We start from the raw sequence: 26,136 nt of genomic DNA on the forward strand, positions 1-26,136 counted from the left end.
CTAATGAACAAATTTACCCTTCGACTAAGCTTCTTAATTCTGCTCTGCACACCATTTTTGTCGTACAAGATGGTGTAGTTTTGATTCAAGTCTATCGTTTAAATATGTTCAAAGTCAAATAAGTGTTTAAGCAGAAGAGATCCAGAGAAATGAAACACTTCAAAGCTGCCACTATAAATAGACTAATGACTACAAAATAACCTTGTTAAATTATTGGTTCATGAACCGACTGGTTTTCCATTTAGTCGAGGAAAAGGATCTTGTTTGCTTACCACTGCAACTTTACTCTTGTGGGCGAAGTACCCCTTCACAAGACCCTTATTTATGAGTATGGCCATGATGCACTCTACCTGCAAGTTTAAGGCATGTATGAGACAACACGGGTCGTTTGTCGACTATATAACATTGAGTGGCAGATAAACAAATACCTCATCGACATCCATGTCTACTTCCAACCACTGTAAAGCTTTTACAATTACTTCTAATTTGATCTGGTGAGCTTTGTTTGGATCCTTTTGCCTTTGTATAAAGTAGCTGGAGAAGGTGTAGTGAGTCAGAAATAAGGAACGAATAGTCAGGAGGAGCCTCTTTGAGTTCTTAGATTGGTTTGAGCTATCCATAAACTAAAAGGATACAAAATACAAGAACGGTGAGCTTACATTTTCTTCACCAATCTTTGGTAAACTTGAAGTTCCAACTTCTCTAAGACGAGATACACCCCTGATCTTAAGAACCTGATAAAACAAAGGAAACAACTTTGAGTATACATCCTTGGCCAAAATATTCTCACAGACGAAAAATTGAAAAAACAGGTTTACCGATCTTCGTGCTCTTGAAGAGCTTGTCGAAGAAGCCTAGGATCACCTCTTGTGAGAGATTGCACAACATTTCCATACTGCGAGAAGAACATTATTAGTAAGCTTCATGATGCATAAATATCATTATGTTCTAGAAAGCTTCACAAGTAGCTTAAATAATTTAGGCTGAGAACATTTGTAATTTGTAAAAATTTTGCCATACCTCAAAAAGGTTATACTTCTCGAGAAGCACCCTTGTAGGCAAGATGCCCATCGAAAGCTTCACAGGTATGAGATATTTTAATATCATTCTGTTCCAAAATTATTGCGACTTAGCATAGGTAAGACTTCCTTCAATTTCACAAGCTACAGAGAACTATTCATGAAGTAACGAGATAATTGATAACCAAATGAATCAAAACAACTATATAATGATATGATAATAAGCCAAAGAATATTTTAACGGGCACAAACAATTAGTCAAGGATATGAAGTTATAATAACTATTACCATGAAAAACGAATGAGAAGACGAAGAATAGAGAGGAAAGCCAAGTCAGAAGCCAAGCAGATTACAAAGGTTCATCCAATAGTATAATAGTTGGAAGGAAAAACAGGCTTTCGCCAAGCTCTAGAACCGTGGGGCCGAAGTATCTTCCTTCTCTATCACAGTAATGAATGTATTTTTGTCTTTGACCAAGCTCCAGAAATTTTCAGCAAATTAATAGTTGATGAAGATGTGCCTTTATGATTCCATTCTTCTTTGAATGACAGATACCATCCATGAATAAGAGCCATAGAGGGATGTTTAAGCTTAAATGACAGAGTTCCCAAGGGGAAAAAAAAAAAAAACTTGAATTTCTATGGGTTGAAGTAGCAAGGTGTTATCATGGGAAGCGGTAGTGATGACATCATTAGAAAGAGGTCGAACTGAGAAGGAACCAGAAATGCCGAAGGAAGAAAACAAGTGGGAGACGGAAGCACACCCCCATACCTCAATATACTGAAAAATCTTACAAAGTCCAAGTCCCAACATCCCCTAGAATCATTTACAGATAGAAAGATCCAAGGCCTAGGCAGGTAGTTCCATGTTTTGCTGCAATGTTCTTCCTGCAAGCTTACACCTGATACTAGAGGTTAAGAGCTCCATATACAATGCTTCACAGTTGAGGCCTGAATCTAAGGTGTGCAGCAATTTTATGTCCAGGATGGATGATTTCTCAAGGGCATTCATAATGTTGAAAAGATTAATAATCATGTTATTTCCTAAGAAAAGATGATGACCGGACAGGAGGCCTCTTCCAAATTAAAACCACTGATTAAATTCTATGACAAACCATAGAGGGAGTGTAGGTCATCTTGTCATGAGCCCCTCCAGACTTTCCTCTTATATTGTGAGATCCCACATCGGTTAGGGAGGAGAACGGAACATTCTTTATAAGGGTGTGGAAACCCCTCCTTAGCAGACGCGTTTTAAAAACTTTGAGGGGAAGTTCAGAAGGGAAAGCCCAAAGAGGACAATATTTGCTAGCGGTGGGCTTGAGCAATTACATATATTCTTACACGAAGATGCACGAGCTGTTAATTTTCGAAAATATTAAATGTACCCTCTCATCAGCATATATTTGTAAGATTTATCTATTTGAAGCATTCAGCCATAAATACAAAAGTATACTAAATAAATCACTCAATAATCTATTCATAATTGTCTAAGCAAAAGCAAGCACACCTGAGTCAAACCTTATATTAGCTTCTCTTTGAGGGTTGCAATGCATCAAGGCGTATGATAACTTCTGGTCAGCCTGCCATATCACAGAAGTGATTCAGTAAAAAATTGGTTGAGAAGAAAGGGAAAAAAGGCTTCACGTATTATTTATTCACAACATGGTAAGAAAAAATGATAAAACCATAGAACTACTAGCATTAATTGATCAATTTAGATTTCAAATCCGTAAATGATAAAGCCATAGAATTACTCACAGCAGGGAAATTCTCGTTGAAAACTTCCAGACGTCCTGTATAATACATGTAGGTCACCTAAATAACACATTTACTTTGGTCAGAACTTTTCAATATAAACCACGATGGCCGAACCATCCTGATGAAAGTACAGGATGATGACGATCCGGGGGGGAATAAAGGCAACCAAAACCAATTCTGACCCTGTCTCTTTTAGGAAACTCCTCAAAGTCAAATATCCGAGCGGTTTCAATGCTCCTTATCACACTACGGCACAAGTGCACAGTACCAAGCTGCAATCAGATCAGTTACTTCATCATTATATAACTAGAGATGCATAGAGTAAGCTAAAAAGTTGCTATAAATCGTAATGTTTCAACTAAACAGAGATTTTCTCCAACTACGTTTCTCTAATTTCGATCGCAACAATATCCTGGCAGATAACATTGTCACAGATATATGGCAGCTTGAATTTCTTTGCCATTAATTAAAATACAATGGATAGTGTGCAGCAGGGAAAGTCGGGGAAAAGAAATATCAAACTGATCTGAAGATTATAGTAACAATTTCTTACCTTGAAGTATATCTTGAACAACTGACATGTCACATACAATGCTCCAACACGTTTAGGGCCTTTTCCCTAAAATACAATCAACAAATTTTATGTAAGCAAGAAAAATCCGCAAATCTGAAGTAACAATGCGGAAGATAACGTTATAAATTGTTTGAACAAAGAAACATACGGCAAGAACACCAAACACTTTCATAAGAAACGAGCCAGCTCCTTTCAACTTTTCTGGGGATTTTCCATTCGAAGCCAGCTCTCGGTCGGCCTGTGAATACAGAAGCCTAATTAACCAGTTAACGAACATATGAAATTCCAAATAAGACCTAAGATCATACCCTCTCTGCAATGATCCTAATCTCGTAAGCAACTACATACAATGCTTCCAACGCCCAAGCTGAATCCCAAGACCGAAATTCCTGAGTGAAAGCGCTGCAAAATTTCCGCCATTACAAGCACAATTACACGACTTCAAACTAAAAGTAAAGCATCAAAAATCAAGTAGATTGGAGGGGAAACAAATACTTGGCGGATTTTTCGAAAGCATGATAGGCATCAACCAAATTTCCAAGACGGTAACACTGCAATGCACGAAAGAAGTTCACCAATATATCTCCAAACTGAGAATATCTATCCGACTGTCTGATTAATCGATTGGCATCCTGTCAAAAACCAATCCTCAAACTTAAAACTTCACCAATGATTAACAACGATGACGATTATCAGAGCTCTTGTAGACTTGAGACAGTACCTGGAAAACGTTGAGAGAGTCGGCGAGGGCGAGAAGATTGGGGGAATTGGAGGAGAGAGAAAGAAGAGATTTGAGAGAAGCTCCATCTTGAGACGCAACAGAGTCCGAAAATCGATTCAAGTACTCTGTAATTCTTCTATGTGCCTCTCCCATGCTCAGGTACGCCATTGCCGCCTCCCTCTCTGCTGCAATTCTCCAAGCCTTTCTTCTACGGTCCTGCTTCTTGCCTCTCTCTGTCAATTCTACGGCGACGCCAAACGGTGTCGTTTCCTGGTTTCGCATCTGTTTTGAGCATACTCTATTCTGGGCCTATTCGATTAGATCGGCCCATTCAAGTTAATTCGGAAGGCCGTTTTCCTTGGGCCAAGCCCACGATAGATTAGTATAAATAAAATGATTTATGCCGCTAAGTATTATAATAAATTTAAATTTTTTTAAAAAAATTACAACTGCGAATCATACACTCTGCTGCTGACTGGAAGAAGACGAGAGTATACGAACTGGTTCTTCCGATATGGGTCCCGATTCCAATCCGCCGCCGCCGTCTCCGTCGCGGGAAAAGCCAAGTCCGACGGCAGATCAGGAAGAAGACTCGTCTAGCCCTTCCACCGCTTTTCTCTCTTCAAACCCATCTCACAAAAGAAGCATTGTCTTCATTTCTCTTACTTTCAGTACTTGTTTCGCTCTCTCCGCCGCCTTTGCCTTCGCCTTCCTCTTCTTCTCCGCCGCCTCCACTTCCGACGGCGTCAACTCCACCGCCCGTACTCTCTCTAAGCTGAAACGTCCTGTGGTTCTATTGATCTCCTCCGATGGGTTTCGATTTGGGTATCAATTCAAAACCTCAACCCCAAACATTGACCGTCTGATTGCGAATGGGACCGAGGCCGAGAGGGGTTTGATTCCTGTTTTTCCAACTCTAACTTTTCCCAATCATTACTCGATCGTCACTGGCCTTTATCCCGCCTATCACGGCATAATCAACAACTTTTTTCTTGATCCGGTGACCGGAGACGCCTTCACGATGGGTAATCACGACCCTAAGTGGTGGCTCGGCGAGCCGCTGTGGGAGACGGTGGTCAATCAAGGGCTCAGTGCAGCAACAGTCTTCTGGGTCGGTGCTGAGGTAAACAAAGGCTCATGGTCTTGCCCTGCAAATTTCTGTCATCATTATAATGGTTCGGTTCCATTCGAGGAACGAGTAGATATGATTTTGCAGTACTTTGATTTGCCTAGTGAGGAAATTCCTGAGTTCATGACTCTGTATTTTGAGGACCCAGATCATCAGGGTCACAAGGTTGGTCCTGATGATCCCCAAATCACTGATGCTGTAGCTAGAATTGATCTAATGCTTGGTAAACTAATTTCTGGCCTGGAAAAAAGAGGGGTTTTCGAGGATGTTAATGTAATCTTGGTTGGTGATCATGGAATGGTCGGAACCTGTGATAAGAAGTTGATTTTTCTTGAGGATTTAGCTCCATGGATTGTGATTCCAGAGAGGTGGGTTCAATCAAGAACACCTCTGCTGGCAATTCGTCCACCTTCTGATGTTTCACCTTCTGATGTTGTCTTGAAAATGAATGAAGCTTTGCAATCTGGGAAAGTTGAGAATGGGAAGTATCTGAAAATGTATGTCAAGGAAGAGCTTCCATCTCGGCTTCACTACAGTGCGAGCGATCGGATTCCTCCGGTGATCGGGTTGGTTGACGAGGGATTTAAGGTGGAGATGAAGAACAGTAAAGGGAAGGAGTGTGGAGGAGATCATGGGTATGACAATGCCATATTTTCCATGAGAACCATTTTCATTGGCCATGGTCCACGGTTTGCAAGAGGGAGAAAAGTCCCATCTTTCGAAAACGTTCAGATATACAACTTGGTTACTTCAATTCTCAACATCAAACCTGCTTCTAACAATGGTTCTGCATCATTTCCCCAATCTGTTCTCTTGCCTTCACCATAGAATCCTTTACCCGAACAGGTTGCCACGACAATTGTTTCAACTCGAACATCGTCGTTGCGAAGTGTCGAGGATTGTTGGGAAGGAATCCCATATTTGCTACTTTAGAGAATGACCAGGGGTTTATAAGTAAGGAATACATCTCTAAGTAAGGAATACATCTCTATTGGTACGAGACCTTTTGGGGAAACGCAAAGCAAAACCACGAGAGCTTATGCTCAAAGTGGACAATATCATACCATCGTGGAGATCCGTGATTCCTAACACAAAGAACAATGCTTATTTTCTTCGATAGACAGCTCGTGATTAGTTCTTAATGTGAGTGCGTTTCTGTTTGGTAATTGGGTGATGATCGTTCATGTTCTAATAGCTTGTCTCCCTTTACATGTTTATGAACCTTCTGCATAAGAAGATTTTGAAACTCAAATATCCAAAGCAAAGTAAACTAATAAACATTTAAAGAACTGATCCGAGAACTTTGTTCTACTGTCTACAAACTCTACAAACTCGGGATTTCTAGATATGAAAAGAACAAATGAATATACAAAGGCGAAGACGTCTGATTCATACAAACAAACAAGATTAGATCCAACCCTGTTTGTATCGACGAAAGAGGTCCTCGGTCTGAGCGTTCTTGAAGGCGCTGCAGCCGATTACATAGACCCAAATCAGGACAACCAGAGTGACAATAAGAACCACATTGGCTTTCCTCCATTCCATCCTGAGATTCCCCAAGAGACCAGCCTTGCAAGAGTTGCAATTGTAGCACAACTGGGTCTGGTCATTGCTCCAAACATAGCAGTCAGGGTCAGCCATAGGATTACCAGGGTTCAGCCACAGTGTTGGGTTCACAAAGTTATAACCACAAGCCGTTGGAGGTTTACAGCATCCTGACTGTTCACACAGTAAAAACCAAGACGTAAGCTTTTAAGTTCCTTCCCAAGACTCGAATGCTCATAATGGACTGATTAGCTGGCAGCCATATCAACCAATTTAGAGCTATATGAACAGGTTTGGAATCAAAATGGACCCCCAATAAGATCTGAGCTGTCTACTTTATTGTTGGGTTATGAAATCTGAGCTGTCATTTAGGTGATTGTTTGAGATTTTATGAGCCACCCTAAAATTACCTTTCCCCAAAATTTACATAAACTTGGGCCCCTGCTTGGTCCTAGTGAGTCTATGGTTGGTCACAACCTCAACCACCAAAAGTGCCTACCCAATGTGTATATGTCTAGGCCCCATTTTGACAATGGCTTTAGAAGGAGGTAAGAACTCAACACCTCATACCTCCGATCACTTTACTTCTTGCTTTCAAGAGTGAAGATTACTATCCCTACAAATCTGTACACTTTCTAGGGAATCACCCAATATTAGAATTGCTCTAAGAAAATGATTGATTCACCGAAACAAAAAAGTACATCTTATTGATATAGACAGTAAGCCTTCTTCAAAAATTATACCATTAATATCACTCTCATTTAATTTTATTAAGTCTAATCTATTAAAATTAAAATTCCAATTCTATTAATTTCAGTTTAATCTCCCAACTACTATAAAAAAAATATTTTCCTAAGACTCGAGGGTTTACAAGTAAGATCCAATCGAGCAAACACAAGAAAATGAAAAAGAAAATGATTCCAAATTCTTCCTCAGTAAGTACCGACTCGAACTGTAAAAGTGAAGAATACTTCTATCCTGATAGGATAAAAAACACTCCTGAAATTTTCTAAAGGCTTTGGAATATATTTTTATTTGCAAAAAAAAAAGCACTTTATATCAATATTCTTCAATGTTGGCACCCTTTATTTACACTTAACATTACGAAATCAATATATATATAGTGAATGGTAATCTTTCAAATATATGGTAATCTTTCAAATCAAATGTTAAAAAATAGTGAATGGTATGGTAAAATTTCCAAATCAAACTATAGTTTAAAGAAAAATATTTAATAAAAAATCATCATTAAATACATGAGACTTTTAGACTCCAAAAGTCGTTGGGACTTGGGACACCCAACATCAACAAGTCACATGCTCCTGCTGATGGAAGAGATAGAGATGGGATTACCTTTTATTTTTCTTTTAAGAACAAAAATAAATATTTATATATCCAAAACCACGAAAAAAATAAAAATTCCAAAAAACATTGCAAGTTTTATTTTAAACAATTTTTAAAGCAATTTTAATATCCTTTTTTTTAATTTTATTTTAAACAACCGACTCACCGAGCAGGATTGCGGTCTGAAAAGGCAATCAAAATCAAAGCAGAGGCCTATGGAGCATATTCCAAGAAATTAAATATTAAAAAAAAAAATCTAAATTCAAGCCTGGAATTAAGGAACTGACCTGAAGCGGCGAGATGTCCGCCGCGAAGAACTGATCGGCGGCGACGTACAGCTGGTTAAGCTTAGGACAAGTATTAGATTCAGCCAAGCACGTCCTAATCTTTGGCCAATTTCGAGAATTAGTGAGATGATTCCTGAGCCAGGACGAGAATCCGTCGAGCCGGTACTCTTTGTATCCGCGGCCCATGACGGAGTAGCTGCCGTTGGGGCGAGTGACGACGAAGGTGAAGACGAGAAGGACGAGCAAGAGGCCGATTAGAAGAGCCATACAGAAGAGGTAAAAGGCTAATAACCCTTGCCTGTTCCAGTAGGCACCAATGAATCCGGCTAAGGAGACGAGGAGGATTAAAACGCCGAGGAGAACCACCGGCCACCGGAAAAAATGGATGCATCCGTTGTCGGGCTTGGAAGCCAGCCAAATTCCGGCGCCGATTATAGGAATGGAGCAGAGGAGAGCCAAGAAATTCACAATTGCTGTGATCTTGTTGCTTACACCCATCGGATTTTTCTGTCAATTTCAGTGGCCAATGGGGAAGGAAGAATGAGCTAATGGTCGTGCCGTCAAGAGTTGGAAAGGAAAAGGACTGAGAGAGAAACGACACGTCGTTCAGAGATGATGTGGCTTTATCAAGTTTCATTCCGTGTGAAGTAGTAGAGCGTGCTCCCACGTGGCACATTAATTTCTTTTATTTTTTTACTGTCCTGAAAAGGATAAATAATAAAAGAGGTTAAATTAAACTTTATTATATAAAATTTTTAAGTTTTCATTAATTTTATTCCTTCAATTTCTCGGATCTTGTAAAAGAAGCGCTGAAAAAGATCAGTCTTCTTTTCGTACCTGGAGTTGTTAGTTGAAGCTAAGAAGTTCATTGTTTCAGCGTTGGGACGAAAATGGAAGGCATGTGCTCAGATTCTGACCCAACCAGATCCCAATTTGGCCATTTCCGAGTTTATTCCTTTTAGCTGCCGACGATTCCTCTTGTATGCCTCCTCCCCGACCTCTTCGTTCAAAGTCGTCTCCACTTTTGTCAATGCCATTTACTGAGTGAGACTTTTTTTTTTTTTTTTTTTTTTTTCTCTGTTTCTAAGGGCTTACGGATTTGAAATCGCAACTTTTCTGAAATAAGCTCGGCTGCTTTGGCTCTCTGGTAGGCCTTTGATTTGGGAATTCAAGACTGCGTACAAGGTGTTCGATGCAATGCCTGAGTGGGAGTGTGTCACTTGCTTGAGTTCCATTCCCACATAAAGTATACTATAGAGCCTACGGAAGGTTATGGAGCCTTCGAACAGTCTCCCCTTAATTGAGGCTCGACTCCTGTCTGGAGTTCTCGAACAAAATACACTCTTCAAAATGAGACATAAGTACACTATTGAGCCTCTCCCGATTTATAGAGCCCTCGAACAACCTCCCCTTAATCGAGATTTGATTCCTTGTCCGGAGTCTTCAACATCTTAAGGGCATGACTCTAATGTCATATTAGAAATTACAACTCTAAGTAATGGTATGATATTGTCCACTTTGAGTAAAAGCTTTCATGGCCTCGTATCAACGGTGATGTATTCCTTAATTATAAACTCACGATCATTCCCTAAATTAGCTAACTTGGGACCCATTCTCAATAACAATTTGACAAAGTGTATACAAACAAATCTTCAAATGCAAAAGGCTCCTTAGAGACTCCCTCATGTACCCCGACTCCATAGCTTTGTAGGACACGTCTCGTTAACAACTTCGAGCAAAATTTCATCTGGCTAACGTGAATAGTAAATCTTTTTCGCCGTCGTGTAATTCTTTGGCTAGAGTTTTCTTAAGTAGGAATAACCCTTAATCATAAATGCTTAATAACATACATACACCGAAAGGAAAAGAAGAATCACGAACCTTAACAAATTCTGAAACCCAACAGATTCCTGGCGTTGCCTAAAGCTATAAATAGGACACAAAATGCGGAAGCATTTTCGATGTGGGATAAGAAGACGCCCCCATCAATGTTCAACGGTTCTTGCAGTAACATGAAATGTTGAAGCATCTTATGATGTTCGGCTTAGAATGTCCGTATTGGAGACATGGCCTCGTTATACATGGGTTTCTTAAAAGAATTGTCTATTGACGTTTTTGCCCTTCATTTTTATTTTACATGTATTTTCTGTCATCCTTTTTTATTTACTAATAAAAAATATATATTATTTTATAAACAAACCTACAAAGCTAACCGTATTTATATCTCTCATTTACACGTACAATAACATAATCATCCAATATTGTTTTTCGGTCTCATCGGGGATTCTTTTTGTTCTCTCTGGCGCAACGTTGAGTTCATTGAATATGTCAGTTTCTCCCGCTCCCGCTCCCGCTCTTTCTCTCTATACCATCTGTGCGCGGTTGATTCGGTTGTTAATTTATTTTCGTCGTTCCCTCCGGTTTTGTCTCGGCTTATCTTTTTGGATTTTCTCTCTCATTCCGTCTATTGTTGATGTTTTCGCTTGTAGGATGGCGATCACCGATGCACTCGAGAGTACAACCGCCTTGGATAGCTCGTAAACCGCCGTGGATGCCAGCCGGTTCCTTCGTAGGAGACCGAGTGCTACAACTGGTGGAGACGAGTACGATAAAAATTTGAGGCCGAACATTCGTGGAAGTGATAGTTCGCCTCCGGATCATGCAAGTTTTAATGGTTTATTGGCTGCAAAGAGCTCTGAGGAGGTTAAGGATCGAAATGACGCTATTGAAAATCCAAATCTAATGGAACCGGAGAAGGATCCGGTGACGAGGCCGAGAGTCGAGGTAACGCCAATTTTGATGTTTACGCTGTGAAATTTACGTATCGGCCGACGAGCCTCTGAGCTCTGTTGCGATATTCAGAGAAGTATGTTGAAATTCTTGGTTTATTTTAGCTGTCATATTATTGAACTCGCCATTACATTCGTATATACATCCGTTGTTCCTATTAGATATCATAAGTAGTCACAAACTGGATAGCTGGAAATATTAAACGACTATCTGAGGTCGATTTTCTGTTTCTTAAAGTGAAATTATGCTTTGGCCGACTGCTTATCGAAGGAATTTTTCTGTGATGGAATATTTGTTCAAACTATCTTGAAATGTCATCAAGTATACTATACACTCGTAAAACTATGGTTAACACGCCTTGTTATTTCTGGCTTAAGTTTTAGATCAGATCTGATGGTTAATGCATATATAATGCTCACCATTTTATTCACTTTAAATAACAGAGCCACGCAGATCTGTTTAACCTCTGTATAGTAGTGCTTGTTGCTGTAAACAGCAGACTAATCATTGAGAATCTTATGAAGGAGTGCCTCCTCTAGAGTCAGTTCATGTGCACTTGGCACGCAACGTAGAAGAAGAGAAATTTGCTAGTTTATTCTTTCATTGTTTTTCGTTTAATCAATTCTGGAAGAGTATTGTCTCTTAGGTTTAGTGTAATTTCTCTTTCTGTAGTATGGCTTGTTAACTCGAGATGTTTTGTTTAATTGAAGATCCTTGCGAGAATGGCCACTTCTAATGTGTTTGTATATCTGTATATTTCGTTTGCTACTAAAATAAGATTTATAAGCCGTTATTAGTTTATTAGCATATGTATTTAAAATTGTTAACTGACATAGGCAATGCCTTCCTTGCTCGTGCAGCCTCTCTCCCTGTATTCTCCCTTTCTTCTTTTCTTGTTGAGAAGATGGCTATGCAGAAACATATGTTTGAGCCTGTAAGTTTTCTTAGTTAATTCTCTGGGAAATTTGCTCAAGATGGATTCCAACTGTGTATATGATTGTTTTCTTTACTTTTTTCAGGGTAATAATTGTTCCTTCGGATGGATTTCAACTGTGTATATAATAACTAGACGCTTACGGACTGAAATTGTAATTATAACCACTGTTGCAGTTCTCCATCCAGTTTTCATGATTCTCAGGTCAGTTAAGGTACTTCGCACACAATATTTTAGGAGGATTATCAGCCGAGTGATGTTAGACAATTTCTAGCTTTATTTATAGATTGCTACTCATGTTTTTAACATGTTGAAATTGCTTACATAATGTTATTGTATATTTTTAATGTCGACATAAGCCTTATGAAGAGGTAGAATGAACCATGCTGACTTTAAGCAGACAGTTCATTATTGATATTTCATGCATAGTTCTTTTGCAATTTCATTTTCTGGATAGTATGACAAAAACAGGTCCAACATGCTTGATGAGAGAATAGAGCAATCCATTTAACTACACAATCTAGCTTTCAATAATACAGAAAAATGGAAAAACCGTCTCGTTGTGTTATTATTAGCATTCTCACTATCTATCATATAATTAGGAAGGGCATGTCGGCATTAAATTTCATTGCAGCCTTCTATGTTGGAAACTATCTTCTCTTAACTTGTAGAATGAATTTGTATCCATAGTATACCAGCTAAGTCTCCTTAGCTTTCTAGATATTCTGGAATATGTAATCTACCGTTTATCTGAGGAATGATGATAAAATACATGATGGAAATTTGAAGGCCAAATCGCAAGGTGTACTATTTGATTTAATGACTTTAAACTGTGTAGGTTTGACTTTGCTGTTTTATCCGGTGTAACATTGATTATCTTTGCATGTTTTAATTATCCGGTTGTAATTGGTCTCACATGCTCATACGAATCATGACATGAGAGTAAATTACAGATCAGTTGATCAGGTCATAATCTGGTTTCATTTCACAGGTCCTTGATGTTTAGAGTTCTTTATAAATTATTAGCTTTAAATTACAGTGTTTTATTTGGTTTTTATTGTTGAGACAATAATTTTTATTTCTTGTTCAAAACAATGTTCCTGATTTAGTTCTTTGTATAAGTTTAGAACTAAGAAAATGGAGTCAGGAGTCAGATTTGAGTAGATAGCTTATTTTTCTTTGGTTTTCTAAGTAACTTCTTAAATTTTACTCACAATTTTAATGCATCTCATTCTTTAATGATTCCTAGGATTAGAAATTCTTTAATCATGCCTTGTACCCTCGCTTCCTTTTGTTCGGTTTGAGATTGTCATTATTTCAGAATGATGCTTGATGATTTGGTATGTTAGCTTTAAATTTCTAATGTCATCAAATAGTTTCTTTAGGGAGATGTCATGCCTAGTTCCCTGGATTCAGACTGCCCTCACAATGTTAGCTTTAAGAGTTTGGTCTACTTTATGCTTTCTCCTACATAATATTATCAGGTATTTTGTCATCAAGGAAATTTCTTGCTCATTTTGTTAGGTTCTTGAATCAGCTGCCACTTAACATGGGTGTACATAAGTGCTTATTGTGTAGATAATTGCTCGTCCATATTTCCATTTACCCATTGTGATGGTTTTATATATGTTGACGGGACATACAACGCCCATAGGTTGTGTTTCTCAACCCATATTGTTCTCAAAGCAATTTTCTTTCTCGACTGTGATTTATCGTTATGTTCGATCTTTGATATACAGAAATCAGGCATTTCTTCCTCCTTTAATAGCTAAGATATTTTATCTGAGTTTGGGTCTCATGTAGAGTACATGAATAAGAAATTATTCTACAGTATGCCATGAAACTGAATATGCATGAATGAAACTTGTGGTTGTGGAGCCTGGCCGTGCTTGGCTTATATTATCGTCCTCTCAGTTTCTTTAGTTGGAAAATTCTTCATTTAATGATATTTCGTTTTGAATTTCAGGTTGGGAACATGATATTTTGGTTCATATTCAGCATTCTTGGCCAACTAATGAGTGTCCTACTGTAGTATCATGACTTGGTGAACCGCCAAGGGATAGACTAATCTACTCAGTCGTATGCCTATGTGGACGGATGGATGATTCTGGAGTGGCCATGAACTTACTTTTACTTTCTGCGGGTAACACTACAATCTCATCCTCTTTCATTAACCAAATCCACTCTTAGCTCGAATTTGGTGCCTCCCCAAATGCTTTTACCACAATCTCATCTCGAATTTTGTCAGTTTTTGGTTAAGAGTTTCATTGAACTTGTGTACGTAAGGTTCTTTTGCAATTCCGCATGGGTTCAGACTACTCTATTGGAGCTTCTACAGAAAGATGGGGGCCAGGCACTAGTATTCGACTCAATTCATGAAGCTAAACTGACAAAAAGAGTTTTGATTTAGAAGGATATGGGGGCCAGGCACTTGTGTATGTAAGTTCTTACTAATAAATGGTAAGTAAAGGAATTAAAAACATAAAATTTAGAAGGATAGCTGGTAGTCGGGTAATTTACGTTTGAATATAATAACAAGCATCTTACTTCACAAGAGTTTTGATTTATAGGGTGAACGTGGACTTCTACATAAACAAATCCCAATAAAACAAGGAATCACAAATTAGAGGCTGAGGAATCATAAATGGAGAGTTGAATATGTTTCCCAAATCACCACACCCTTTTTAAATGGAGGAGGAAAAAATCCTCATATTCTTGTACAAGTGGAAAGTGAAGCAAGTGTCTTCGCTTTTTAATAATGCACCCTCTCGTCGTTCTCCAGGTGCAGCCCTTCGATCCCCTTCAAAGCTGAGTCGTAGTTCTTTACATGTCCTGAGTGCCTTCCTGATGCACCTTTCTTGGGATCAGAAGGTCCAACTGGTGGGCTTCTCTGTTGCGCACTTATGCTCTTCTGCAATGCCATTGGACTAGCATCCGTTGTTCGGGAGCGGTGTGGATCTGCTGATTCACTTCCAACATACACTTCCCGGCTGCTCGACACAGCTGCACGTCTTGATGATCCACTTGGTCTCCCCACAATATTAGAGCCTGGAAACTGCAATTGCAACACCACTCCCATCTATTATTATATTGATTCACAATTTTATTCAATTAAAGTACAATATATGATTAGTTGTTATACGTACCACAGAGTCTTTGGCAACTGCAGAATCGTTGGCAATTGGACTCTTCTGTTTGGCAGAAGTCCCAGCATTCATGGCCAGCCCGGATACTCTCCGCCTAGATGAATCCATCAAAGACGACATCCCAGCTAGTTGTGCCTCCTCTCCACCTAAGTCAAATAGAGGGAACAAACACTTGAGAAGAGATTTAAAAACAAGTGGTTATCAGCCAACCAAAAAAGCTGAAAAACAAAAGGAAAAATTAACCAAACTGATGAGCACCTGTCTGTCTATCAGGATTTGCTATACCAGGAGGGATTCCAGAGCTGGTTCCAGCACCGGCACCCTAAAGAAAAAATAAGACACATTCAGCACTGCTTGAAAGAAAAGTCACAATTGCACAACAAAAGCAAGTTGCAAATAACTAACTAGGGTACGAGTTGGAGGCGTGGCTAGCTGTGATTGCTGATACTTTAAAATGGTCCAGTCAAACACGTAATCAAACTGGAAACCTGTAGCAAAATACCAATAACAACAAACAGACATCAATATGCCACTACTACCAACAAGAAATAAAAAAAGTACAGGTATAACCTATAAATAAAGCAAATAAATAAATAAATAAACAAAAGAAACTCAAACCTTCACGAATAAAGAGATCGCGGAAAATTCTTTTGAGATAAGCATAATCTGGCTTATCATCGAACCGAAGTGATCGACAGTAATGGAAATATGATGCAAATTCTGATGGATAACCACGGCACAATGCCTAGAAAAGAAACAAATTCTTTTAGAAACAAAAGTAGTGTTAAGAATGCTCCAAATATGTAATTTAAAAACAACTTGCCTCAATAGATGTAGAAACTTTCTTCTCGCTAATTTTCTCATACTTCTGTTTCTTAGTTCCTGCTTTCAGTCCCTGCCAGGGAAGACTGCAAGAACAAAGAAAGAATTACTAAATCAACTAGCAGTAGAAAGCTGTAGTCGATAGCAAAAAACAAAGTGGTGAAAATCACCTTCCTCTCAAGAAGTACATAAGGACATAACCAAGAGACTCCAAGTCATCCCTTCGACTTTGCTCTGCAAACCAGATTGTCAGTGAAAAGAAAACTGGATTAATAAAAAAGGTGATAACAAGCATTAATTAGTTAAATAATATGAAGAGAAAAACGATAAAACAATCCCCATAGGTGAAATAGAGGTTAAGGAGAAACAAGTGCATCTAGAAATCACGGACATTATTTAAAGCAAAAGATCAAAAAAAAAAAAAAAAAAAAAAATGTAGGTGTCCATCATATGCCAAATTTATATGGCTTCGCGCATATGGTTTCTATCCATTTTAAAGAAAGTTGGCGGGATTATGAAAAGCAAAATGAGGATTAGGTGGAGAAACTCGGAGGATGTTTACAAAAGAACACTTAACGACTAAGTGGATGGACAAGAACACTCGGAGGATGTTTGGGAGTAGTATGTTTCAAGGCTGTGTTCATGGGCTTAATAGGAGAGCTAGAGTATTGTGGATTGAATACTGTTAAAGCAATAGTAGTTTGGGGCATTTTTCTTAATGGAGTGGAATCGGTGCATTCTTTAAAGGCAAACAAGTTAATTGAGTGGATGGACTAGAACTTATCAATCATCATATGATATGACTTCTTGATGTACATTCTTTTGGGGTGCTTTCTTGTAACACTGTAAAAGGAGTCTCACTATCTTTATGTTGTAATTTCTCAAATATCAATTGAAGGCTTAGTTTCTTATTTCCACAAAAAAGCTGCATATCAAAATCTACACCCTATATGATTCACTATGTTTGAAAACTCTGGAATGAGTTGTAAACACAGATATAATTTTAAAAAATGTCAAAAAAAAAAAAAAAAAAAAAAATTTGCCAATCATTACAAATATATATTTTATCAAATGTGTCCATGCTATGTTTGTGTCCTAATTCTTGAGAAGATGATACATTACACAATCTCTGTTTAATGTAGTGTCCATTCATCTAGGTGACCACAGATTCACAACCAAGCCGATGCCACATACAATTATTGATATGTTAAAAAATTCAACATGCAACTTGACGATCAAATGTTACACAATCAAGAACTCAAAGGATTGCATCACATTACAAGGCAATAGCAAGAACAGAGAACAAATATTATTGTCTTAAAGAAGGGTAAAAGAAGTACCTATCCCAAGGTGGGTGTTCATGCTAGCATATCTTGCAGTCCCAGTCAAGTTCTTGTTTTCTCTACAGCAACCAGAAACAATTATCAAAAGACTAGCAATAAGAGCAAAAAAGAAGAAATCATGAGAGACGGTAAAGGCAACATCTACGAACTCTTATCACCTGTAGGGAATGTGTTGATGGGTAGAACTATCTCTGTACTTCTTAGCAAGACCAAAGTCAATGATGTAAACCTGCATATTATATAAAAAAGGAAATTATATATTATGCACGAACTCTGTACTTCTTAGAAAAATTAAGATTGATTAAGATTTCATGAAGTTAAATAATATATTCCAGTAATCTGGAATAAATACCTGATTTGCACGCCTTCCCAGCCCCATCAGAAAATTGTCTGGCTTGATATCTCGATGAAGAAAGGATTTAGAATGGACAAACTCAACACGGTTAATCTGAGAAAACAACCACATCAAGTTTGGAATTTAAATTATAATAGAAGGCCGATAAGATGTCAATTTACTAAATTAATCTACCATTTGATCTGCAAGCATAAGAACTGTTTTCAAAGAAAGCTTTCTGCTGCAGAAGTTAAATAGATCTTCAAGACTGGGACCAAGCAAATCCATTACAAGAACATTGTAGTCTCCTTCAACTCCAAACCATCTTACATTAGGTATGCCAGCTGTGTTCAACAGATTCCAAAGAAGAAAAGTGAACATATAATTAACAAAAAAAAGTTATGATTGCACAAAAGTAAAAATTAATAACAATTATAATAAAGAGAAGAAGGATGATTCATTACTTCCTCCCTGAAGAATTCTGTATAACTTAGACTCGTACAGCAACTGAGGATGTTTCGTCTTGACGTTTTCCTGAATGTAAGAAATGTGAAGTAAAACATGTTTTAAGAAGATGAACCAGCACAGAAGAAAACGCAGACTACAGCATTCAGCTGAAAGAAGCATTTACAACACAATGAAAGAGTTATCGAACATGCACTGCATAAGATACAAGTTCGTATGCTACTCAACCAAACCAGAAAACTTTGCTATTTGCATGAACTTAGCCAGGTCTCAGATAAATCGCAGCTTTCCTAGGAAGATAGCAACCTTGGTTCAAACATTAAAATTCTCTACACTCACTCCATCTCCAAGTCGCTTAACTAGAAAGCACTAGCGTTCCTCTCAACTAGAACCAGAAGCTATTTGCATGAACTTAGCCAGGTCTCAGATAAATCGCTGCTTTCCTAAGAAGATATCAACCTCGGTTCAAACAATAAAATTCTCCACACTCACTCCGTCTCCAAGTCGCTTAACTAGAAACCACTAGCGTTCCTCTCAACTAGAACCAGAAAACTTCGCTATTTGCATGAACTTTGCCAGGTTAAGAAATTAAGAAGATAGTAAACTCGGTTCAATCATTAAAATTCTCCACACTCACTCCATCTCCAAGTCACTTAACCAGAAAGCACTAGCGTTCCTCTCAACTAGAACCAGAAAACTCCTGCTATTTGCTTTATTTTAGCCAAGTACCACATAAATCGTTGCTAGTCTCTGAAGATAGCAACATCAGTTCAAACATGAATGTTCTTCTCATCCAAAACCTCTCCAGTTGGCGAATCTGACACAAAACGAAAGGCTGGAGCAACTTCTGCGTAACACAACTCCTGGCTCGCAAATAAGGGAGAAGTTCATGGAAAATCCAGGCATGTATGGACTTCAGAACCACAAACGTCGACTCCGGAGGGGAAAACGGAAAAAAGAAATGCATCTAAGCATAAAAAGAGAAGCAGACTATGCGGAAATACAATCGCAGTGTTGAATTGAGATCGGAACACTTACGAGTTTAATTGCAACCTCTTCATTTGTCTGTATATTAGTACCTGCACAAAGAATTCAAACGTTAGGTCTACACAACTTCGAATGCCGAAAATCGAAGGAGAAACACGAACCGAGATAGATCTCCCCGAAGGAGCCACTGCCGATCTTCCGGCCAAGCCGAAACTTATTACCGACGCGAGGTTCCATCCGGCAACCAAAAAGAATAAAGAGAAACCAAAATATGGAAGAGGATTACGAAAAGTTCAACATGGAAAGAGAGAAGAGGAACGGAGCGTGTGGAAGGCGAAGAATTCAAAATTCACCGCCATCTCCACGCGGAGAGAATGGGAGGTTCATCGACTAAGAAAGGAAGGCAAAGAAAATGCAATTAGAGATCTAGGGCAAAATTTTTGTTTATCATTCCTTTTTTTCACTCCAAGGCTCAGTTGGGTTAAAAGTTAGGTTTTACTCGAAACCCACAATAAGTTTAATAAAACTGACTATTCCCCCTTTTCCAATTTCTGAGTATATTCAAACAATTAAATAAAACAATAAATTAAAAAAGTCGGTACTGTCCCTATAAATTATTTTGATTTTTTTTTTTTTTTTTTTTTTAAAAGTCTTTTCTTTTTCATATTTTTATCTTTTAATTGACGGTTGGTGGACTTCCAAGTTCATTTTTATAAATTAATTGAAATTCAATTTTTTCCTCAATAAAATAATGTATTCATCCCTGACCAAACAAACAAAATAATAATAATAAATCAACTAATAAAAAAGAATTACTAATAGTTAAAATGTAGGATTAAAAATAATTAAAATATAGAAATCACATTTCCAGAGAAAATTTGTATAATTTAATATGAACAGTAATGGCATAAAAGTAAAATCGTTTTAAATTATTGGTATTAAATTATATAATAAAAAAAGTAATTAAATACAATTATTAAATTGCTGGAATTGCGCCGTGAAAAGAACGTGGGCGTGAAAACGCGTGACTTGGCATATATAGATAGTCGGCGGGTAAAAGGCGACCTCATTTACCAGATTGGCGCGTAATCCTCACGCAAAATATAAGCGTGTTTCTATGAAACACCATTCCGCATAGTTTTTTTTTTTTTTTTTTTAATTAAAAAATTAAAAAATTAAAAAATTATTTAATTTATCGGTCTTCATTTCTTCTTCGACCGCTGTAATCATTTCCTATGTGCATCCCAAAACAAACCCCCCAGCAGTCATCATGGTGACGAGAGGGCATATATATATCTTATTCCTAAAATTAATGTCATATTTATATATATATATATATATAGATATATATATATATATATATTCCCAAACAAATAGATAAATTTAATTTTCTTAAATGAATTTAAGAGTACAGAAGAATAGCTCACCGATGGAGAGGGGCTAATCAACTTATTCCTTCTGGAAACTTCCAAAAGCGTCCATTGACTAATGGTAGGACAGAGGTCTTCTAAACCTTTGGCATAGGTTCAAATAGCCGCGGTAGGTCGTGCTGTGCCTTGAGATGGCCGTCTCCTGTCCTCCTGCCTGCCTGCCGGTGGGGAAAAGATACCATTTATCCTCAAGGACCACACGTATGTACTTCAAAATTCGAATATATAAATAAAATTCAATTTAAATACTATTTTGATCTCTATAGACTATAAGATAGTTTAAATTCAAAGGACTAACCTAACCAAGTTCTTTAGGCTGGATTCAAGAATCAAGCATCGTTCTTCAATTGGATCACAATTCCTTCCTGAAGAACGCAAGAAGATCTAAGGAGACCCCAACTTCAAAATAGGTAAAATTAAGTAAAACAATTTATAAACTCATCGACCTTATCATGACGCTTTCAGTCCCATTATGTCTTCCTCAGTCCCAGCATGTTCATACCCGATTCGGTATTAATCAGATTTCGTAACCATGAAGGCGACACCGAGAAAGAAAGCAAGGCGACAGAGTGGATTCTCTTTTATCCCTGATTTAGCTGATTGATCCCATTTTCCAAGTGCTCAGCTGGGTTAGTAGCAGCAATCTACAACCACTCTCATTTCAGATTAGATTTAGATCCAACGCCTAATAAGAAATCCAAAAGTTTTGAAGCTTTGGCTTGATCACTCCTCAGACTTCCACTAATATTCTCATTCCTATCTTCCTTGTTACCATCGTTACTTCCAGCAGAGGCACTTGATTTACCCTTATTCATCGACTCATATTTTGCAGCAAATGCCAATGTTGACAGTAGAGCCTTCTCAGCGGAGTTTGGAGTTCCTTTATTATTCATACTAGAAGCTGAGCTATCAGAATATTGACCTGTTGTCATCGAAGTACCTGGAAGCCTCGAGAATATTGTACTTAAGCCTTCAGGCTTAACATACATGCTTTCCTTCATCGGTACAGATAAATCAGAACTCACTTTCGAGTTGGAAGTACAATTTCCTACCGGAGAAAAGAAGTTTGTCGGTTTGGACGTTGTCGTTTGTACTTTCCTCGCCAGTTCACTGGGATCGTGACCAGTTTTCGAAGCAGATGGAGTCTGATTACCGGATGTAATAGTGGCAGCATTGTAGCTTGAAGGTGTAGCTAAGTTCTCACTGTTAGACTTGAGTGAAGTTCTACCAAACGACAGAATACTTATCCCCTCTGGTGCTCTTTGTGGCTGAATCTTCCTCGAGATTGCGCTAGAATTTTCGACCGAACACAACCCACTTTGGGTTAACGAATTCCTACGTTCCACATCATCGTTCTTTACCTGCGAAGAATGGTCAGGTGACTTCCCAAAAGAGAGAAAACTGATTCCAGTAGGCAGTGATCCCGTTGTTTTTTTCAGCAAAGATTCTCCCTGTGGAGTTCTATTGCAAGAAGCTCCAGCGTAGCTGGGTACAGTAACAGTAACAGGCTTTTGTTTAGTGCCACCACTGATATTTGATTTCCTTTGAGAATCCAAACTATCCGGTATTACTGGTGGTTTCGATTGGGTTTTCAAATTTTGCATATTAGACTGTTCTTGTGGCAAAATCTGCAACAAATTATTGAAGTATTAAGAGGCCATAGTGCACATAGACTAATAAAACTGAAAATCAAAGGGAATTGCAATTCAGAATGCAAAAATGTATACCTTGTGTGAAAACATACAAGTATCACCTCTAGGGCATGAACCTTTTGAAACAAAATTGCTACAAGGATACTTGAACAGCTGATGATCAAATGGACAGTCATCACCTTTCATACATGAATGACGAGCGAAATAACTACATGGCTGCAAGATCGATACGATTAATTAATACAGAGAAAGGAATGCGCTTGTGTATATATATAGAGACCATTTTTTAAAACTAAAGCACCGTATATTTATAATTCGGAAATGGACAAAGTTATAATTACATAACGAGCAAGCTGAAAGCCAAATTGGCAGTAAAACTAAACCATTCCAACATTAGGCAAAATCACTTTGTGAAAGAATTGATTAGATGAACTAAAGCGACAAACATTAGTGAAGAACCAGTAACGTACTATGGATTTTGTCGCAGGAGTTGTATCGTGAGAAAATTTACACTTGTCACCCTGCAAAACAAAAGCAAATGGTAATTTAAGTATGCCCACAAATTTACCACTTATAAATAAATAAATTACAGAATTAAGTATACAACCTCATGACACCTCCCCTTGATATAATGACGACAGTATACCACAGGTTTAGGCACTGTTACTGGAAGTAGCTTCAACCTTTTGACACCAAGTTTTCTGTTCTTCTCAGCCCGCTTCTTTCTTTTCTGAATCTTGAGAATGTAATTGTCATGGCGAGTTAGAAAGAAAAATACTAATATGAACACACATTAGATAACTCAAGCATATATCACACTTTTAAAACAATAGAGACGTGAAAGAAGTGGTAATACCTTCTTCCTTTCTTTTCTCCCTTCAGTACATGAACCACGTTTTTTCTTATTGCAAGATCCAGTTTCCTGCCAATAGAACTTTTTTAGTCCAAAAAAGTCGAGTAACTTTTTTTATTCTTCATCACAATTAACCAAATCCACATCATACACGGTGGTACAGAACGACTGTAGCCAATATTTTCCATCCAATAAGAACTTGTGATTCGTGAAACTGCAAGAAGTACTACCACATGCATGTTCCAATGCTCAAACCAGATAGTTATGACAAAAATTTCCCTCTTAAATTGTTGATACTATAAGTCCTATGGATTAGATAATGTCATCAGTAATTAATTTATTGGAACATTGTGAACACGATACTATCAGAAAGAACGTAGAAGTTAATGAATCAAAGTTAACTTGAAATAATCATATAACAATACCTTTTCCGTCGATACAATTTCTTTCCGTCCAGTGGCACATTCACTTGGAACTTGGCCACGAGTGACTTGATTACTAATGCGTGCAGTAAAAGAATCTGCATCCCTATTGTGTCTACTATCCTTTACTGTATATCCTGCTTCCTCTAACATAAAATCATTTTGCTCTTCTATTATAGTTGTCACCATTTTTACAGAATCCATACTACCATGTTTACAAGCATCCAAGTTACTCTTCTTTTGTTTGGATTCTTCTTTATTCTCATGAGTTGCATTCTCGACTATGTCGGAGAATAAGGAATCCGGCTTCTTTGCTTCTCCATTAGCTTGAATCGAGGAATGCTTCTCATCTAATACAGCTGGATCTTCTGAGATTTCATGTGTCGAGTCACCACAAATTTCACCCTCCTCAATGTCTTCATTTTCAATCAAACATTTCTCCATTTGTATATCTTCAGACACTATTTTGTGCCCTACTTCGGAGGAGTCAACCTCCATTGAAACAGCCCAATCTTCACTATTCTTACTCAATTCATTAGCCCAGAAAGGCATCTCTTTATCCAAACATGAGAGATCTACCCCACAAACCTTTTCACTACATTGTTCACCATCTTCTAACTCCATGACCTCAAAACTAGAAACATGAGATTTCTCCATCTCTAAACAAGGCTCGCAAACTATGCCCTCAGGTTTTGATTCTTTTGGTTGTGTTTCAGTCAATTGGTACATGCCCTTATCTACAATCGGAAGTATGTTTTCTTGATTGTCCTTATGTTTAGAAGCCTCCCCAATGTTGTCGCCTTGTGACGAGAATATCGTCATAGAAAGATTCTGGACTTTGTTCACGGCATCTTGTTCAGCCATAACTTGTTGATGTTCAACAATTTCTTCCTGGAACTTTTTAGGTGATATTTGATCATTTCCACAATTGGTCTGATCCGAAGACCTCGTCTTATTACTACTGTTGTCATCAATAAGCACCTTATTTCCTTCCACCATATTTGCTGCCTCTAACTCGTCTCTATGACTTTCCTCGTGAACACAATGGTTCTCTTGAGAACTAGCCCCCTGAAGTTCCCTTTCAGCACCCGCATTGTCACTTCCTTCCACTATTGACATATCTTTTATTACATTCATCTTCGCTTCAGATTCATGAAAACATCCCTCTTCAAGACTATCCATCCCCATGCCATCTTCAACCACTGTCACCTTTTCAATAGCTGAATCTCCAATTTCTGGTCTTACAAAATCTTCATCGACCTGCTGGCCTGATGATTCTACAGTTGATTGCTTTAAGTGGCTGGTATAAGCTGCTCGACAGACAGAATAATGAAAGTCACAAAAAAGTTTTTCAAAAAATAAAATAAAATAAAAAAACACGATGCAATCAACATTTCAAGGTGGATAGATTTTATTGGCATTTCAAATAAATGAGATTTCGAGCTGGACAGATTTTATTGGCATTTCAAGCTGGATAGTTATTCTATTCCTGTATCAAATTTTAAAACCCATTTCTTAAACAATTTCATACCAGTTTTCATGCTTGAAGGCCAGGTGTAAAAAATGATGCTACAAAGTTAAAGACCGCGGAAACGACACAGTTGCCATCACAGTCACTCAATTTTTTAATATATATAAATAAATAACACAATGTTAGACCTTCATCCTATGTTCAACCCTGAAGAGACAACAAGATTTTAAAGTATTGGGTTTTGAAGTAAGGCATGAACTTAAAACTCAAAACCTAACCATTTGGAAACTAGCACTAGGACCATTATAGTTAATCCATGAAAACAATTAGAAAGAAAACGTGCGTTTGATCAAGTTATAATGACAATTTTTGCTCTTGAAACTTCCACGATACGATGTTGTTTCAATTGGATTTAGTCCTCACTTACATGTGTCCACAAAAACTAACCGAATAAATTGAAAGAGATTTTCGATGATACCATGTCTCAGTTGTTGTGGATCAAATTCCGTTGCCAAAGAGACATCGTCGCTGCCGCAGAAGGGCGAAAGGATTCGGACCAGAGTCCGATAAGTGTCGCTCTTTAGATGTGATCGACGGTGAGGCGGGAACATTAATTTTGATTCGACTAACTTCGGGTCTTCAATACGAGCGTCCTCCATGAATACTCAGACCTACCACTTCCAACTAACGGATTCGTATAGTATATAAACCTCGATTCTACAAGGAAACTGAGAAGTTCAGCGAAGTGCAAGTGAAAGAAACCTGGTGGTGATGAGGAGAGGCCGCCATTAAACCTGGTGGAATTAAAAATGGCGGAGAGGTGAATTGAATAAACAAGGAAAGCGGGCTACAGAGTAATAATATACTTGGAGCAGAGGGTTGCAAATTTATAAGGCGGTTTTCGCTCCACTAGACCTCCAGCCTCGCTCCTTTCTCGTTTACATTCCCTTTAATATGGGCTCAACCCGGCCCATGAAAATGAGTGGGCTTAGTTAAGTCTTATTTATTTGTTTGTTTGTTTCAAATTTCTTGTTTTTTATAAAATCTCAAATTAAAATCCAAAATTTAGATTTATCTCTCAATTATTTAATTTTATTATGTTTTATAAAAA

General features: G+C 37.9%; 5 protein-coding genes and 1 long non-coding RNA gene across 12 annotated transcripts; 2 read left to right on the forward strand and 4 right to left on the reverse strand.

Moving 5' to 3' along the window:
• Positions 1–25: 25 nt before the first annotated feature.
• EER5 (proteasome family protein) lies at positions 26–4,352 on the reverse strand. The gene is made up of 13 exons (XM_023681437.2): positions 4,072–4,352; positions 3,846–3,982; positions 3,659–3,752; positions 3,499–3,588; positions 3,330–3,395; positions 2,959–3,048; positions 2,777–2,833; positions 2,537–2,598; positions 1,021–1,108; positions 819–895; positions 660–734; positions 429–534; positions 26–350 (listed from the first exon to the last, which is right to left on the reverse strand). The coding sequence occupies exons 1-13, from the start codon at positions 4,237–4,239 to the stop codon at positions 219–221; spliced, it is 1,242 nt and encodes a 413-aa protein (XP_023537205.2). The 5' UTR covers positions 4,240–4,352; the 3' UTR covers positions 26–218.
• Positions 4,353–4,411: 59 nt separating this feature from the next.
• Positions 4,412–6,446, forward strand: LOC111798351 (nucleotide pyrophosphatase/phosphodiesterase 1). Its single transcript, XM_023681436.2, has one exon. The coding sequence runs from the start codon at positions 4,586–4,588 to the stop codon at positions 6,026–6,028; it is 1,443 nt and encodes a 480-aa protein (XP_023537204.2). The 5' UTR covers positions 4,412–4,585; the 3' UTR covers positions 6,029–6,446.
• Positions 6,447–6,454: 8 nt separating this feature from the next.
• LOC111798353 (tetraspanin-2-like) lies at positions 6,455–8,874 on the reverse strand. Its single transcript, XM_023681439.2, has 2 exons — positions 8,377–8,874; positions 6,455–6,919 (listed from the first exon to the last, which is right to left on the reverse strand). The coding sequence occupies exons 1-2, from the start codon at positions 8,872–8,874 to the stop codon at positions 6,608–6,610; spliced, it is 810 nt and encodes a 269-aa protein (XP_023537207.1). The 3' UTR covers positions 6,455–6,607.
• A 1,738-nt stretch (positions 8,875–10,612) lies between these two features.
• On the forward strand, positions 10,613–14,623 carry LOC111798883 (uncharacterized). Of its 4 annotated transcripts, XR_015421606.1 has the most exons (6): positions 10,613–10,766; positions 10,866–11,160; positions 12,027–12,100; positions 12,186–12,314; positions 14,067–14,243; positions 14,387–14,623. It is a non-coding gene; the product is annotated as an uncharacterized LOC111798883 (long non-coding RNA). The 4 variants fall into 4 exon arrangements; XR_015421605.1 differs by having other exon boundaries at positions 14,067–14,623; XR_015421608.1 differs by having other exon boundaries at positions 10,614–10,766; positions 12,186–12,304; positions 14,067–14,540.
• Positions 14,624–14,643: 20 nt separating this feature from the next.
• LOC111798396 (casein kinase 1-like protein 1) lies at positions 14,644–19,697 on the reverse strand. The gene is made up of 14 exons (XM_023681506.2): positions 19,359–19,697; positions 19,249–19,289; positions 18,210–18,279; positions 17,941–18,089; positions 17,764–17,859; positions 17,570–17,640; positions 17,409–17,470; positions 16,239–16,302; positions 16,070–16,154; positions 15,865–15,991; positions 15,652–15,734; positions 15,505–15,568; positions 15,247–15,392; positions 14,644–15,155 (listed from the first exon to the last, which is right to left on the reverse strand). Exons 1-14 carry the CDS (start codon positions 19,432–19,434, stop codon positions 14,853–14,855), a joined length of 1,437 nt encoding a protein of 478 aa, XP_023537274.2. The 5' UTR covers positions 19,435–19,697; the 3' UTR covers positions 14,644–14,852.
• A 665-nt stretch (positions 19,698–20,362) lies between these two features.
• Positions 20,363–25,890, reverse strand: EMB1789 (CCCH-type zinc finger family protein). 4 transcript variants are annotated; one of them, XM_087125232.1, is made up of 9 exons: positions 25,504–25,890; positions 23,558–24,864; positions 23,136–23,201; positions 22,887–23,015; positions 22,750–22,800; positions 22,355–22,495; positions 21,074–22,255; positions 20,931–20,992; positions 20,363–20,781 (listed from the first exon to the last, which is right to left on the reverse strand). In XM_087125232.1, exons 1-7 carry the CDS (start codon positions 25,682–25,684, stop codon positions 21,284–21,286), a joined length of 2,847 nt encoding a protein of 948 aa, XP_086981358.1. In that variant the 5' UTR covers positions 25,685–25,890; the 3' UTR covers positions 20,363–20,781; positions 20,931–20,992; positions 21,074–21,283. The 4 variants fall into 4 exon arrangements, with proteins under 4 accessions (XP_086981358.1, XP_086981359.1, XP_086981357.1 ...); XM_087125233.1 differs by having other exon boundaries at positions 20,363–20,777; positions 20,926–20,992; XM_087125231.1 differs by having other exon boundaries at positions 20,926–20,992.
• Positions 25,891–26,136: the final 246 nt, after the last annotated feature.

This window comes from Cucurbita pepo, chromosome 7 (genome assembly GCF_057944985.1).
Source record: "Cucurbita pepo subsp. pepo isolate OVF chromosome 7, ASM5794498v1, whole genome shotgun sequence".
NCBI lineage: Eukaryota > Viridiplantae > Streptophyta > Magnoliopsida > Cucurbitales > Cucurbitaceae > Cucurbita > Cucurbita pepo.